A 16111-nucleotide genomic window follows, 5' to 3' on the forward strand; every position below is an offset into this window, starting at 1 on the left:
GGAAGTTCCCATTCTGGGTGTTTGGATAAAGGGGAATAAGGTCAAGTAGTGAATGCTACCATGCCCACTCCAAAGGAAATGGTCACCCCGGGGCACCCCAGTCCCTGGCCTTCAAGCCCCATCAGCCTCTCTGAACACAAGGTCTGCAACAGGCCTGGCCTGGCACAATTTCAGGGAGGTTAGTACACCAAGATTGGGAGGGGGCATAAGGGTAAGCTATGGGCAAATGCAATGTAGAGACAGGTGGGAAAGCACCCCCATACTCCACTCACCTCACCTGCTGTTTTCAGGGTGAAAAACCCTTCAGCTGAGACCATAGCACAGCAGGAAGGTAAAGCATCTACCTCCACATGGCCAAGTTGGACTCAAGTCTCTGGTACCCTATAAGGTCACCCAAGCACCACCATGAGCGATCCCTGAGCATGCCAGGTGTGACCTAAAAGCCAAAACAAAACTATCCTGCTTAAAGTGAGCCCTGTGCCTTCATCCTTTCCAGTCTGAGGCTCCATCACCCAAGTGCATCCCCACACTAATGAGAGGCCGCCTTGGAAGCGCCCACACCACACCCGGCCTGGTCTCCTTGCTGTCTGGAGGAGGCAGTAATGGGAGCGTGTGGGGGGCAGCCAGGCTGGGGATTCCTGTGGGATCAATCTGCTCCCCCACTCAGTGGCAGAGCAGGGGGTAGGGCTCGTTGCCGGGACACCCCTGTCCTTTGTCGCTGTCAACAAAAGGCCCAGTGGTCTCAGCTGTCCAAGGGGCTCAGAGGCAGACATGCAGCCCCCCAAGAAGGCTGCCCGGCCCTACGTTCCCTTGGGGACCCTGGAAGTGGACTTCCCGCCACTGCTCAACAGGTGAGGCCAAGTCAGCTCTCCACAGGGAGGACTGACCTACAGCTGCTGGGTCAGAGCTGAGGTGACCAGAGGCCAGGATAGAGCCCGTGTGGATGGGCAGACTCCTGACATAGTAGTCACATACACCCTACATACAAGTTATACCCAACCATAAACACTCTACATACAAGTTATACCTGACACCTTGCACACCTGACACCACACCCCACGCTCAGATGGGTATGTGCACACACACACACACACACCCGCTACCCACTCAGGCTTCCCTCCCTCACCTTGATACTGAGTCCTGGCCCCACCTGCTAGGCTCCACACACCATAATCCCACCCCTGAGGAAATGGTCTGGAGTAGGAGTCACAAGAAAATAAACCAGGCCTATCCTGAGAAGGTGGTAACGGTCAGTACAGGAGCTGAGTGAGTGGGGAGAAAAGGAAAAAGAGAACCACAGTTTTTATTAAGTACCACTGGCAAGGGAGTGAAGACCCAGGTAGGCCTTTGACATGTAGAACAAGGAGGTAAATAGGGGGGGGGAAAATCTCCATTTTGGGTGAACATAAGTTGTAAACAAGACAGGGAAGATCTTTGTTTTGGGTGAAAAGGTAAAAAGTTGTAAACAAAGAGGTCTGGAATGATCTTTGTTTTGGGTAAAAAGTTGTAAACCAACTCCACTAACTACACATGGGTCTGTCCACCCCTGCAGCTTCTGCACTTCTGTCGTGCCCACAGACCAGCCATTCACAGCCCTTTCCGATGGGTCCTGGGACCCCCCCACTCCACAACAGCAGAAGCCAGGGCAGCTGGATGTGCAGCTCCGAGCCCAATGGTGTCCTTTATTTTCTTTTTCTTTTCTTTTTTTTTTTTTTTTGGTTTTTGGGCCACACCCGGCAATGCTCAGGGGTTACTCCTGGCTGTCTGCTCAGAAATAGCTCCTGGCAGGCACAGGGGACCATATGGGATACCGGGATTCGAACCAACCACCTTTGGTCCTGGATCGGCTGCTTGCAAGGCAAACACTGCTGTGCTATCCGGGCCTGTTGTCCTTTATTTTCACAGACAAAGGGATCAAAAGACTATAGGGGAGGGGCCGAAGAGAGAGCACAGCAATAGGGCCTTGCACGCCGACAACACGGAATGGATGGGGGTTTGATTCCCAGCATCCCATATGGTCCCCAGAGCCTGCCAAAAGTAACCCCCGAGGACTACCAGTGTGACCCAAAAACCAAAACCAAAAAAAAAGTTACAGGGGAGCCAGAGTTCCAGACTCGGGCCAGATTCAGGGATGGGGAAACAGAGGTCAGTATGAGGCTGTAGTGCGTGGTTCTGGAAGGGTCTTTCAGGCTAGTGTCCAAACAACTCTGCCTCCTGGTAGGTTCCCAGACTCCCAGTACTCTCATGATGGCTGAGGGCACCTGCGCACCCCACAGAGGCCTTGGGGGGCTGCCAGGACTTTGCCCACTTGCTCTCTGGCATCGAGGTAGAGCTGAGAAGTGGATGGTTAGTGCATACCCTGGGGACTGGGGCAGAGTGGGGTTCCATCATGCCAGCACTGAGCCAGTGCTTCCCGCAGCGACCAGTACCTGTCTGTGGAAGGGCCACGCTGGATGCCTGCCATCTGCCAGGCCACGCGCTGGAAGCTCACGCCGATGGGCAGAGACGCGGTGGGCCAGACCTGGTACACGGGCCTCACCAACACCGACCCGCGGGAGGCCTGGTTTAACTTCCCACGCTGCCTGCACCAGCCCTACCGCGAGGCCTACACTCACTGGCATGGCTGCCACAGTCACCAGGAGAAGAAAATGCCCGCTGGTGAGTCCTATGCCCATGCCCACTGCCTGCCCAAAGGCCTGGAACTATGGCCCTGCTGAGCCCCACCGTGACCTTCCTGCAGCTTATACACAACGCCTCCGAGAGACTGCCTGGTATGACCCCATCCTGCCCAGCAAGTACCAGGACCCCAACACACAGTGGCGCAGCGTGCTCTGGAAGGACCAGCCCATACGTGGCAAGGAGTTCGGTGAGGCCTGCAGAGGGTAGGCACGGGGAGGCAGCCTGCATGGGCGTGGGGAGGATGTCAAGCTGACCTTGCCCTGCAGTGGCCGACAGGAACCGGTTCGGGGCTGAGTCCAGGCTGCTCGAGTACGTACCCCACCTGTCTGCGCCCCAGCGCCCACCAGGCACTTCCCAGGACTATCGGCACTGGAACCTGCAACCCTACTGCCCGGCCACCGGGCAGCGGGCATCCCCGGTCTACACGCCCTCCTGCTGATAAAGATGCCCCAGAGCCCACCCTTGGCTGCTCCATTTCTGCCTCCAAGCACCTCCCACAGTTCCCAGGGTGTTAGGAGACCCCGCCATGATGATTAGGGGTGCAGAGAATATATGACATCAGCCCTGGAGTCCAGGGGCCCGGCAGGAGGGTCCTCGGGTCAGCTTTCTGGAGCCGCATCCCCTGCAAGAGAAAAGGGATCAGTGGGACCCAATTCAGCCCACCTGCCACTCACTCCCAGACCCGACTCCCGAACTCACAGCAGCGTAGACGGACGGGCCAGACCAGCAGGCTACACAGCGCCAAGGCGGCCACCATGCCCACACCGCCCGTCACAGCCACCATGGCCCAGTGGTAGAAGGCAGCAAGCGCATTGCAGTGGAGCTCCGAGCTGCAGGGGGTTGGGGGGTGGTAGTAGGGGGGAGACACTTGTAAGGTCTAGTATCCATGGCTTAGGATTGTGCCCTCCTCTGTCCGCCCCTTCACATCCCTTTCCCTCCTCTCCCTCTGCTGTGACACCCTCAGTGCTGGGCCTGTCCTGCCCCAGGACCTTTGCATGATAGCACACACACACACACACACACACACACACACACACATATGTCCATCTGCCTCTGAGTCCCTATTCAGTATTTCAGTATCGATTCCTCCAGGAAGCCCTCCATGATGACCTATATCCATTAGGCCCCCAGGCCTTCTTCATCACACTCCTGGCCACTAATCTGTGCTTACCCATCCAGTGCTATGTGGAGACCAGAACCCCACTTCTGCAAGCCCGATGGGGAACCCCACCCTCATGAGACCTGTCCCCGCGTGGGTATGCTGTTCCGAGTGCCCACCCCCATCAGTGCCTGCGACCTCCACATTCCCAGGAAGGGTGCGGGATACTCACACGCAGGGCTGCAGGCTCTGGATGACCATGACTGCCAGCCCGTTGGCCACCTTATCCAAGAAGCTCATGGCGCCATACACGAAGGCTCCGCTGTGCTGCCGGGAGGGGGTGCGCCAGGGGAGGGTGGGGGTCAGCACCCAGACCCAACCCATCCCCCCAGCCCCACCCACCCTGCCAGACCCTAACCGTGTGTGGGCCGATGAGGTCGGCAGTCATGGCCAGCGAGGTGATGAGGATGGTGGCGCAGCCTGTCCCCAGCAGCACGGCCACTGCGTATACGGCCCCACCCTGCACATCAGCCAGGGCCACCCAGGAGGCGAAGGTCAGGACCAGCAGCAGGCCAGCAAAGTATGTCAGCTGTAGGGGGGAGGAGGGAGGGGTGGTCAGCGCTGCAGGCCAGGAGGGGTGTCAGCATGGTGCAAGGAAGGGGTCAGCCTGGGAGGAGGGGCCTGGGGCAAAGAAAGAGGGGTCTGGTGCAGGGGAAGAATCCTGAAGCAGGACAGGGACCGGGACCGAGGCCTGTGGCCCCCTGCAGGGCACCCTCCAGTGTTCCAGATTAGGGCTCCATTACCCTGAAGAAGTGTGTAGATGTAATTCTGAGTGCTGGAGGCCTTGGTTCATTCAGTTCCAAGCCCTACGGTCCTACCCTCCACAGCACTGTGCTGGGAGTAGCTGACACCCCCACCCCCAGTGACCCTGAAACAGGAATTAAAAAAAAAAACAAAACAGAAATAAAGATCCTTGGGGGACAGACATAGCATGGAGGTAGGGTGTTTGCCTCGCATGCAGAAAGACAGTGGTTCGAATCCTGGCATCCCATATGGTCCTCCGAGCCTGCCAGGAGTGATTTCTGAGCGCAGAGCCAGGAGGAACCCGAGTGCTGCCGGGTGTAACCCAAAAACAAAAATAAATAAATAAATAAATAAATAAATAAATAAATAAATAAATAAATATCCTTGGAGCCAGAGCAATAGTACAGCGATAGGATGTTTACCTTGCACGTGGCTAAGCCAGGATGAACCTAGATTTGATCCCCGGAATCCCTTATAGTCCCCCACGCCAGGAGTGATTTCTGGGCACATAGCCAGAAGTAACCCCTGAGTGTCATCAGGTGTAGCACCAACAAAACAAAACAAACAAAATAACCCAAAGTGGGGGCTGGAGATAGTATAGCAGGGGGGGCTGGAGATAGTATAGCAGGGAGGGCTTTTGTTTTACACGTGGCTGACCTGAGTTTGATCCCCTGTATCCCATACGGTCTCCCACCACAACCAGGAATAATTTATGAGTGACAAGAGTAACGCCTGAGTATGGCTGGGTGTAGCCCCAAAACTAAAATAATAATAATAACAATAATATTAATAGGGGTTAAAGCAGTGATACCAGTGGTAGGGTGTTTGCCTTGCACGCACTGACCTAGGATGGACAGTGGTTCGATTCTCCCAGTGTCCAATATGGTCCCCCAAGCCAGAAGCAATTTCTAAGCACATACCTAGAAGTAACCCCTGAACGTCTATGAATGTGGCCCAAAAACAAAAACAAAAGTAAAACAAATAAAGATCCTTGCTGCCAGGGGACATTTCCAGCATTCCGTGACTTCCTTCCGCTGACCTACAGAAAGTTCTGGAACTTTCTAGAAAGCTTTCTCAGAAAGCCTAGGGCGAGGATCCAAAGGTTTCAGGTCACGGGGACCCCACACCCACACCCACTCACATTCCTCCCGATGCACTTGTTGACCGGCTTCATGAGGAAAGAGGAGACGAAGCCGCTGAGGCACATCACCAGCGGGATAGTGGCAATGAACTTCTGCAGGGGGGAGCACAGTAGAGGGAGGGGAATGGGGTGCAAGCCTCAAAGGGGCCCTGCTGCAGCCACCCCACGCCCATGCCTTGCCAGGGCCCAGCCCCCGTGGTTCACCTTGGGCAAGTTGAGGGTATCGGTGAGGTACATGGAGATGTAGCTCTGTGACAGATTCACCACCAGCCGGGTGGTCATGTATAGCAGCCCCACCTGCGGGCAGAGCAGGGTCACAGAAGTGGGGGTGCAGCAGTGCATGCTGTGGCACTGCCTGCTGCCTACTGCAGCCCCCAGCCCAGGGCCGCACCTGGTAGAAGGCTGGTTCCTTCAGCCAGTGCTTCCACAGCAGCAGTGGCCGGGCACGGGCTGGTGCCAGCAGCGGGGTCTCCTCGCAGGGCTCCGGCTGCCCATTAGCATGGGCATCGTTGGGGGGCAGCTGGCGGCGCTCACGGGTGCCCAGGTGGAAGAGCAGCGAGAAGACAGCGCCCACGCCCACCACCAGCAGGGCCAGGTTCTGGGGGGCAGGGACAGGTTGGGGGACTGGGCCAGGATTTGGGGGACAGGAACAGGCTGGCCAGCTGCCTCCCGTATGCCCCACACCCCTGCCGGCCTCTCACCCTGAACACAGCTGTGTCCTGGGGCCCCAGCTGGGACCCAGTTTCTGGGGTGCTGCTAGGGGCCGCGGGGTCCTGGAAGTGCAGCAGTAACCATGCAGCCCCGAACACGGTGATGTTGGCCACCACGGTGAAGGCATACCTGGGGGCAGGGGGAGTGGGGCCCCAAATGGTTGAGCTGCAGCCGCCACCAGTCCCAGCCCAGAGCACAGGAAGGCACGCCCAGTAATGATGTTCCTCCTTGGGGAGCCCTCTGCAGCTCTTCCAGGGCTTGGCTGAGGACTCCCAGGGCTTGGTTTCCCTTTCTGGACATGGGAATGAATTTCACACCCTTGCCCCCCAGAGGTTCGGGGGTGAGGGGCAGAGGCGCTCTTGATGCAGGAAGAGAGGTCCAGTTCAGGCCAGGTGCACACCTCAGCACACCCACAGGAATTGGGCAAGCCCAGCCTGCGGTTATGCCTGTTATGCCAGAATGGGGAACTGGGCTGTGGGGAGGGCAGGCTGGCCGGTGAGGTGGGTGCTCGGGTTACAGTGGAAGCAAGTCCTATCCGTATTTCTCTGCACCCATCACTCTGGAGCCTCCTCCCTGAACCCCACTCCTCCTGAGTCTTCCTCCCTGGAACCCCAGTCTCCTGATTTTCTCCTCCACTCCTGTATACTTTTTTTTTTTTTTTTTTTTTTTTTTGGTTTTTGGGCCACACCCGGTAACGCTCAGGGGTTACTCCTGGCTATGCGCTCAGAAGTCGCTCCTGGCTTGGGGGACCATATGGGACGCCGGGGGATCGAACCGCGGTCCGTCTCCTAGGCTAGCGCAGATAAGGCAGGCACCTTACCTCCAGCGCCACCGCCCGGCCCCCACTCCTGTATACTTGGCCTGCCCCATCTCAGTCCTTCCCTTTGCACCTCCACATACTAACCTGTCCCTGACCTGACAATTTGCCTGTGTAAACTCTTTGGACTTGCCCTGAGACTCCCAGAAATCAAACTGGTAACAGGGCCATAGCTGCACCCCACTATGGTTTCTACAGTAACCTGGGACCACCTCCAGCATGTCTCTAGAACCCCCAGGGTGCCTCATGCAACCCAATGAAACCCTCAATCTTTCCCCCTTGGGGCTGAATGTGCAGCCCAAGGAATAACACAATGGGTAGGGCAATTGTCTTGCACCAGCTGACCAGGGTTTGATCCCTGCAGAAAGTGATTTCTGAGCACAGAGTCAGTCAGGAGGAGTAACCCTTGAATGCCACTAGTTATAGCCCCAAACAAAACAATAAGTCTGTGAATATGGGCCAGAGAGGTGGCGCTAAAGGTAAGGTGTCTGCCTTGCAAGCACTAGCCTAGGACAGTCGTGGTTTGATTCCCTGGCGTCCCATATGGTCTCCCCAAGCCATGAGCAATTCCTGAGCACATAGCCAGGAGTAACCCCTGAGAATCAAACAGGTGTGGCCCAAAAAAACCAAAAAAAGAAAAAAAAAAGTTTGTGAATGTGATAGGTGACAAGTCTACATTCCCTGGCCAAGGCTAAGGAACTGGGTGGCTCTAATTCAGCGACTCAATATGAGCTAATGAGAAAAAGGAGAACGATAGCAGAGCGGGTAGGGCATTTGCCTTGCACGCAATTGACCCAGCTTTGATCCCCGTATCCCATAGGGTCCCCTGAACCCTCCAGGAGTGATACCTGACCTCAGAGCTGGGAGTAAACTGAACGCTGCTAGATGTGGCCCCCTAAAAAGAGAAGTAACTGGGACAGACCCGGGTTTGATTCCCAGTATTCCATAAGGTTCACCAAGTCTGCCAGAGGTCAGGAATAACCTGAGTACCTGCTGGGTGTGGCCAAAAAAAAAAAAAAAAGGTGGGGGTTAAAAGAATTCTGATGGACCAGGCCTCATCAAGTGAGCCAGACAGGCTCCTCCCCTGAACCCCTGCTGAGTCTGCCAAACACCTGTACTGAGAGGCTGGAGCCACAGTACAGTGGGTAGAGTCCTTGCCTTGCATGTGTCCAACTGAAGTTTGATCCTCAGCACTCTATATAGTCCTCCAAGATCCCGGTAATGGGAGAGGGACCCCAATCTCCAGACTGGAGCCCAGACTCAGGACCTCAGGTGAGACCCAGCTAGACATGGCCATAGAGGTCACGCTCATGATCCAGGTCACTCATAGGGATCTGAGAGTTCTTCCCTCGGCCACAGCTAAGACAGAGCCCAGAGTCCCAGACTGCAGAAAGGCAGAGCCCAAGGAGAGAAAAAAGGACCTGGTCCTGACCCAGAGTCCTTCAGCACTGCGCATGCTCCAGGTCCCGCCCCAGTCACCCAGCCCCGCCCCTTTCTCAGCCACGCCCATTTCATAGACCAACCTGCCCCTCTAGGTCCTGCCCCTAGCTCTGTCTCCTCCCCATACTCTTCTCGGTCCCGCCCCTTCTAAGCCCCGCCCATCGGCAACACCACGCCCCTTATTAGCCTAGCCCCGCCCATACCTGAGAGCTGTCAGCTCCACTTTCTCATGGTCGTTGGTGACCAGCTCCGGGATGAGGCTGAGATGAGCGATCTGCGTGGCGGCCCAGCCAAACTGGAAGATGATGATGAAGGGGGCGTAGTAGAGGAGCGAGGCCCACTCGGGCGTGGAGGGCCTGCAGCCCAGGCAGGGGCTAAAGATGAAGGGGAAGGACAGCAGGACACAGAAGGTGCCTGCGGGTGCCCATGTCACTCCAAGCCCAGGGCAGCCCTTACAGGCCACTCTCCAGGGGCAGGGCAGGGCAGGGCAGGGCCCCACACATCACATACAATGGGGAGAAGGTAGCAGCCCCAGGGCCTCTGTGGTCCTTGGACACCTGTGCTGAGTAGATAGATAAACTGAGGCAGACTTGGGGGGGTGTTTGCTTAGTCTAGGTGACTCAATCATTGCCCAGCTTCCACCCACTGATTCAGGCTATAAACCGTTGGTCTGATGGGCAAACTGAGGCACGAAATGGGCTCCACATCGCCAGGATTGAGAAGGGACAATAGGCCTATGCCCCTAGTGGTCTCTTTCTGTGGGCCCCCAGGGTCAAGTAGAACCTGGCAGAGAGCAGTGGGGTCACCAAGGGGTACCATCCCTCCTCTAAATCCTGAGCCAGGAGACGTAGGAGATGGGAGAGGTCCAGCTGGACCCTACATTCCTAGGACTGGCCCCCAGCAGTTGCCTGGCCTGGAGGGGCCCCCTCATTGGGAACCCACACCCAGGCCTCATCTCCAGCTGCTGTCTCCCCCAGGCCTTAGCACAGGCTAAGTTCTCATCTGGACCATCTTTTCCTCACATCCAGGGAGATGGCTCAGAGGGCCAGAGCTGGCTTTATACGTGGGTGCCCCAGGTTTGATCCCCGAGCATTCCTGAACACTCAAGGTGTGGGTCCCTGAAGGAAAATCAACTGAGGGGCTGGAGAGATAGTACAGAGCAGAAATCAGATGCTTTGAACATGGGAGACCAATACCCCATAGGGTCTTCCAAGCACTGCCAATAGTAATTTCGAGCACAGAGCCAGGAGTCAGCTCTGAGCACCATCAGGTGTGAGCCCATATCAGAAATCAACAGATATGTCACAGCCCAAAAAAAAAAACTCCCGGAACCAGCTCTGGATTCTGCTTTCCTGCCCCCTGTGAACAGAACAAAGGGGAATTCTTTGGTCTGCCTGGTGAATCCTGCATGCCTTCCCGAAAAGCTAGAGGAGAGATGTCCAAGTCACCCTAGGTTGGCACCCACCCAGATGCCAACACATCACTTTTAGTTAAAAAAAAAGTCAGGGGGCCGAAACAGTGGTGCAAGCGGTAGGGGGTTTGCCTTGCCCAAGCTAGCCTAGGACAGAATGCGGTTCGATCCCCAGGCCAGGAGCAATTTCTGAGCGCATAGCCAGGAGTAACCCCTGAGTGTCACCGGGTGTGGCCCAAAAACCAAAAAACAAAGAAATCATGAATAGGGACCAGACAGGCAGAACAGTGAGAGGGCATTGGCCTTGCACAAGGCCTAACTAGGTTTGATTCTCAGCACAACCTAGGGTTCCTGTCAGGAGAAATCCCCGAGTGCCAGAGCCAGGAGCGATCCCTGAGCACAGAGCCAGGAGAGATTCTTGAGCACAGAGCCAGGAACAATTGCGCAGAGTCAGGGGTCAGCCCTGGGTCCTGCCAAGCTTGGGTTGGTGAGTTCTATGCAGTCCAGCAAATGCTGAGACTGAGTCACCCAGGGGAGCCGCACGCTCAGCCTTCAGAGACTGGCACGCTGTGTCCATGTCCGAGTCTAGCCCATACTTCCTCCTCCCCCCAGGCTCGGCTCCAGCAGTGACCTCACCCCAGGCGAAGATTGGGAAATGGAAACAGAAGCTTACCAGTTCTCTGCAATTGGCAGCCATGACCAAGAGGGGTTCCTGGGGCCCTGCTGGGGCCCCCACTAGAGCACCAGGCCTGACCTATAGACTCTGGTCAAAAGAATGTGGGGTCCTGGCCAAACTGTGCCCAGTCACTTGTCCAGACCTCGTTAACCATTGTTCAGGCTATATTTTCAGCGTTAGAGCCTGTGGACTGACTGATTAGGCCTCTCTAGGCCTCAATTTCCAGAAACTGGAAAAGAGAAAAACACAGACCTGACAGTGGAGACCAGGAAGGTGAAAGGTAATCTGTGAGATCCAGAGTTGCTACTTCTTACAGTCCCCCTTGGGAGCCCCCTCAGCAGCTTCCAAGCCCTGTCACAAACAAGCTGTTTCAACTCCCTGGAATGTACAATGCATATACATACTCCTACTTATCCTTCAAAACCCCAGAGTTGATGTCCCTTCCAGAGCACTGCTTCTTCCTAACCCTCAAGGGTAAATATCTACATGTACATCTATATCGACCTGTCCTCTTGAGCAAAGGGGAGGGGAGCCCAGAGGATTTGCAAAGTGAAAAAGTAGTAGGAGCCTAGCTACCCACAGACCCAGGAGTGTGATGAGGAAGTAGAAACTGAAGTAACTCAAATCTCCTTATCAGATACCACGAGGGGGCCCCTCTGATTCTTTTCCACAGTTTCCTCAGTCCTAGGATAGGAAAGAGCACAGGGGACACAGCCTCTTTCCCCAAACAAAAAAAAAGAGGGGGGGGAAATCATATCCTATAGTGTTCAGGGATGACTCCTGGCTCTGTGCTCAGAGAGGACGCCGAGTGGGGCTCTGGGGACCATATGGGATGCCGGGGATAGAACCCAGGTGGGCTGTGTAAAAGGCCAGTGCCCCCCAAGATCTCCGTGGCTCTCCTAAGCCCAATTTTTCAATTCCTCTAAGGGCCTGAGCAGTGGCATGAGCCGTAGGCGTCTGTCTTGTACGCATTAGCTGGTTTGATCCCCCAGCATCCCATATGGTCCCCCAAGCCAGGAGCAGTTTCTGAGCACATCACCAGGAGTAACCCCTGAGCGTCGCAGGGTGTGGCCGAAAACAACAGCAACAAAAAAAAATAATAAAAAAATAAAAAGGGGCCTCTAAGTCTGCCTCAGGGGGTTCCTAATCTTTTTCTGTTTTGGAACCACACCCAGCAGTGCTCCAGGCTGCCTCATACTTAGGGATCCCTCCTGGTGATGCTTGGGAGACCGTATGGGATGGAGGAGGGGTCTGAACCTGGTTTGACCACTTGCTAAGGCTAGTGCCCTCTCCCTCTGCTATTTATTGCTCTGATCTAAAAGCTCTTGTTCTAGGGCCAGGAAGGTGGCGCTAGAGGTAAGGTGTCTGCCTTGCAAGCGCTAAAGTAGGATGGACCGCAGTTCGATCCCCTGGCGTCCCATATGGTCCCCCCAAGCCAGGGGCGATTTCTGAACACATAGCCAGGAGTAACCCCTGAATGTCAAACGGGTGTGGCCCAAAACCCAAAAAAAATAAAATAAAATAAAAATAAAAGCTCTTGTTCTTGCTGTGAGCTCCTAGTTGAAGGAACCTTAGGCCCCACACATAACTGCCTTCAGGGGCAGCTTTCCAGGACTGGGGGTCTCTCCTGCACATCCCAATAAGTCCCATTTCTCTCTCTCTCTATTTTATTTATTTTTGGGTTTTGGGCCAAACCTGGTGGTGCTCAGGGGTTACTTCTGGCTCTGCACTCAGAAATCGCTCCTGGCAGGCTCGGGGGACTATATGGGATGCTGGGGATCAAACCCGAGTCCATCCTGAGTTGGCTGCATGCAAGGCAACACCCTACTGCTGTGCTATCACTACGGCCCAAAGCCCCATTTCTCATTAGCTGCCCAGAGCACTAAGAACAAAGCATTTGAGGGGCAACAGAGCAACCAGACAGGCTGAGAAACAAAGGCCCCACCAAAGAACATTCTCCAGAGCCTGACCTAAGACAGGCCGGCTCCTGGGGTCACAAGGCAACATGTATCCAAGAACCGGAGGTCCCTAATCCCCAATAAAAGTTCCAAGGCCAAGGAGATAGCAGCTTCCTGCATCTAGAAAATTCCTGCCTCCTGTGAGGCCTTAGAGCTAGCTAGTCAAGGACGCTCAAGAGCCCAGGCTAGCCCAGGGCTAATCTTACTGCCCAGGGCAGGCAGACAGAGGTGTGCCCCAGACAGACTTTATCATGGGGTGCACGGGGCAGAGCGCCCAGTACCCATGGAATCCGCCCCCTTCCTGTCCACACCTACAGTCAGTGGCTGCCCCCTGGATACTGACGCTCCCTACAGTCACCCCTTCATATCCTCAGCATTCTACCTGGGGGAGTGGGGCGGAGGACACTCCTGGCGGTGCCCAGGTCTTACTCATGGCTCTGCGCTCAAAGATCACTCCTGAAAGGTTTTGGGAGAACCCTATAAGGATGCTAGAGATTGATCCCGGTTGGACGGTGTGCAAAGCCAGTGCCCTCTCCACTGTCCTGTCTCTCCGGGCTCCTAGACCTCACTCTAGATCCTAAAAAGATAAAATCTGGATCTGCAAGATGCCCAAGTGCCAGGTTCTGGGAAGATAGGGCAGGGGTGCCAGGAGCCAAGATAGACAGCCAGCCAGCCAGCCAAATGACAAATAGGTTAGTGACAGAGATGTCAGAAGACAGACTGAAGCCGGACTAACAGAGGAGACAGTGAGTGTGAACACCCCCAAAAACCTAGACCAGGCTCCGGATGATGGGGGTGTCAGGAAATGGGAAGTAGCCTGGCAAGAGTCAGGCTGCTGAGATGAAAGACTGACAGGCAGGCAGGAAATCTGGAGCCGGCAGACAGAAAGGGCTGGATCTGATGTCCAAATGACAGGGCGGAGACTGAAACCAAGCAGGAGACAAGATCAGGGCCCAGGGTGGGGAGAGAGGATGCGCAGAATGGGGGACAGACAGGGTCAGCAGGAGGGGAAACTGAGGCAGGGGGAATGGGGTGAGGGTAGGAGGCTGGCGCTGCATGGGGGGCTTACCGACCAGGTGCCAGGCCTTGCGCGGGCCGCAGCGGGCGCAGCGGCCGGCGGCGCGGTCGGCCTCGTAGCCCACGATGGGCGTGCAGAGCCCGTCGGCGACCTGGCCGAGCAGCAGCAGCAGCCCCGCGCCGCGAGCACTGTAGGCGCGCACCGAGTGCAGGTAGACCAGCAGGTAGGTGAACCACATGGAGGCGCACAGGTCGTTCAGGAAGTGGCCCACGGCGTAGCTCAGCCGCGCGCACAGCGACAGGGACTGAGGGGCCACCGGGGCACCCGCTCCCGGGGGCCCCGGCTCCATGGCGACACTCGCAGCTCCGGAGGACGGAGCCCGGCTGCTGGCTCGGCACGGATTCCAGCGCCCCTGCCTGGGAGGGGCGGGGCGACCCGGGAGTGGCGACTCCCTCCGCCAATCGAAACCGCGCGCTCGGAGCCACGACCAATCAAGAAAGAGGGGCGTGGCCTATAGTCCAACTAGCTCCGCCCTCCTCCTGCGCTTCCAAGGCCGCGCGGTCCTAGCGCCGATATTCTATGCTTTGGGGGGTTTCCTGGCTAGTGGAATTTAGGGGAAACACCTGGGGCGCCCCCAATGCCTGATGTAGGGCGGGTAGAGAGAGTAATCCAGAGCGTCCTGCGACGCCCAGCCCTCGGGAGACTCAGTTGCGCCGGAGAGGACGTATTAGCGGCCAATTAATTAAGTCATTAAGGATAATAATGGGGGTGAACCCCAGCTTTCCGCCAGCGGCGTTTAACGAGCGCTCCTCGCGCGGCCCGACAGCCCACGTGGCTCCCTTCACCGCTGCGGTCCCAAGCGGCGGGGAAGCTAACGCCCCTTCAGCGGTCAGAAACAGGGGATGCCCCCCGAGGAGATCTTGAGATGTGGGGCCTGCGGTTTGGGGTGCTAAACCCTACCCTACCACCACCGCTTTCTGGCCACTCAAGATGACCTCAGGTTCCCTGTCCCCACCTCCATTCCAGGCCACTTGTTCCCAAAGCTGCAGTATGCACTTTCTGCGATTGGAGTGACAGGACAGTCCCTGAGGACACTTGCTTTGCACAGAGTCAATTCGATCACCATCAGCCCATATGTCCCTGGAGCACCGCCAGGAGGGATTCCTGAGCACAGAGTTAGGAGTAAGCCCTGAGCATTCCAGGCAGTAGCTCAGAATCAACACAAAATACATTCCAGGGGCCGGGGCAATAGCACAGAGGGTAGCAGGGCACTTGCCCTGCACGCAATCGACAGAGTTAGATCCTCAGCATCCTTGATGGTTCCCCAAACCCACCAGGAGTGATTCCTAAATGTAATCCCTGAGCCCTGCCGGGTGTGGCCCAAAAATCAAACAAAGAAAACACACACACACACACACACACACACACACACACACACACACATTCCAGTGTGAGCCACTGGTGGTACCCACAGGTGACAAGAACTTAACATTTGCCCTCTCCAGACAGAATCATGGGGGCCAAGGCCACATGTGGTTTGTTTCAGTTTTGGTTTGGGGACTGCCCCTGGCCATACTTAGAGTTTACTCCCGGCTCTGTGCTTAGGAATTACTCCTGGTGGTCAGTAACCCATAAGATCATATGGGGGTACCGGGGATCAAACTCAGATCAGCCACATACAAAGCAAGTGCCCCGACCTTGGTATTGTGTCTCCAACCCGTGTGTGATTTGTAGGGGACAGGGGAGGGGGTTTGCACAGAAGGGGTTTGAGAGCTACAATAGTCTCAGGGTTCAGGGACCCCTGGAACCATGTGTTGTTAAGTCAACATGGGGATTCCTGGGCCAGAAATATAGCACAGTGGAGGAGAGCGCTGACCTTGTAAGCAGCTGATCCAGTCTCAATCCCCAGCATCGTAGGGACCCCCAAACCCCACAAGAAGTTAATTCCTGAGCACAGAGCCAGAAATAAACCCTGAGCACTGCCAGCTGTGTCCCACAACAAAACAAACAAATAGGGATTCCTGAGGGTTGGAGAGTCAGTAAAGCATTTGCCTTGCACTTCCCATGTTCTCCCAAACTCTGCAGGAGTAATTCCTGAGTCAGTAATAAAACTGAGTTTTTTCCGGCTGTGGCCCAAACACTCACCCCCCAAAAAGGAGGGGAGACTTGAGGGGAAGATGAGAGTAAGTGCAGCCAAGAAGGGGTGTCAGGCAGGAGATGTCCCAACTACTGGGCCAAACTGGGGTCAGGAGAGACACGGTGGATCAGAGCATTCTTATCCCGCGTCCCCAGCTGACCTGACGCCAATCCAGCGTGCCCCCGCCCCCCACAGGACACTGGATACTAGGGTATGTGGG

The 16111-nt window shown here is 55.9% G+C and overlaps 2 protein-coding genes across 2 annotated transcripts; one reads left to right on the plus strand and one right to left on the minus strand.

Annotated features, from left to right (window-relative positions):
* Window positions 1-60: 60 nt before the first annotated feature.
* On the plus strand, window positions 61-3118 carry TEKTIP1 (tektin bundle interacting protein 1). Its single transcript, XM_049788208.1, has 7 exons — window positions 61-141; window positions 497-612; window positions 732-851; window positions 1553-1675; window positions 2408-2658; window positions 2741-2866; window positions 2946-3118. Exons 1-7 carry the CDS (start codon window positions 61-63, stop codon window positions 3116-3118), a joined length of 990 nt encoding a protein of 329 aa, XP_049644165.1.
* A 45-nt stretch (window positions 3119-3163) lies between these two features.
* On the minus strand, window positions 3164-14119 carry MFSD12 (major facilitator superfamily domain containing 12). The gene is made up of 10 exons (XM_049788640.1): window positions 13806-14119; window positions 8895-9105; window positions 6425-6563; window positions 6115-6321; window positions 5928-6020; window positions 5724-5816; window positions 4197-4367; window positions 4011-4105; window positions 3379-3509; window positions 3164-3301 (listed from the first exon to the last, which is right to left on the minus strand). The coding sequence occupies exons 1-10, from the start codon at window positions 14101-14103 to the stop codon at window positions 3279-3281; spliced, it is 1461 nt and encodes a 486-aa protein (XP_049644597.1). The 5' UTR covers window positions 14104-14119; the 3' UTR covers window positions 3164-3278.
* Between the last annotated feature and the right edge of the window lie 1992 nt (window positions 14120-16111).

Source organism: Suncus etruscus, chromosome 15 (assembly GCF_024139225.1).
Source record: "Suncus etruscus isolate mSunEtr1 chromosome 15, mSunEtr1.pri.cur, whole genome shotgun sequence".
NCBI classification, from domain to species: domain Eukaryota; kingdom Metazoa; phylum Chordata; class Mammalia; order Eulipotyphla; family Soricidae; genus Suncus; species Suncus etruscus.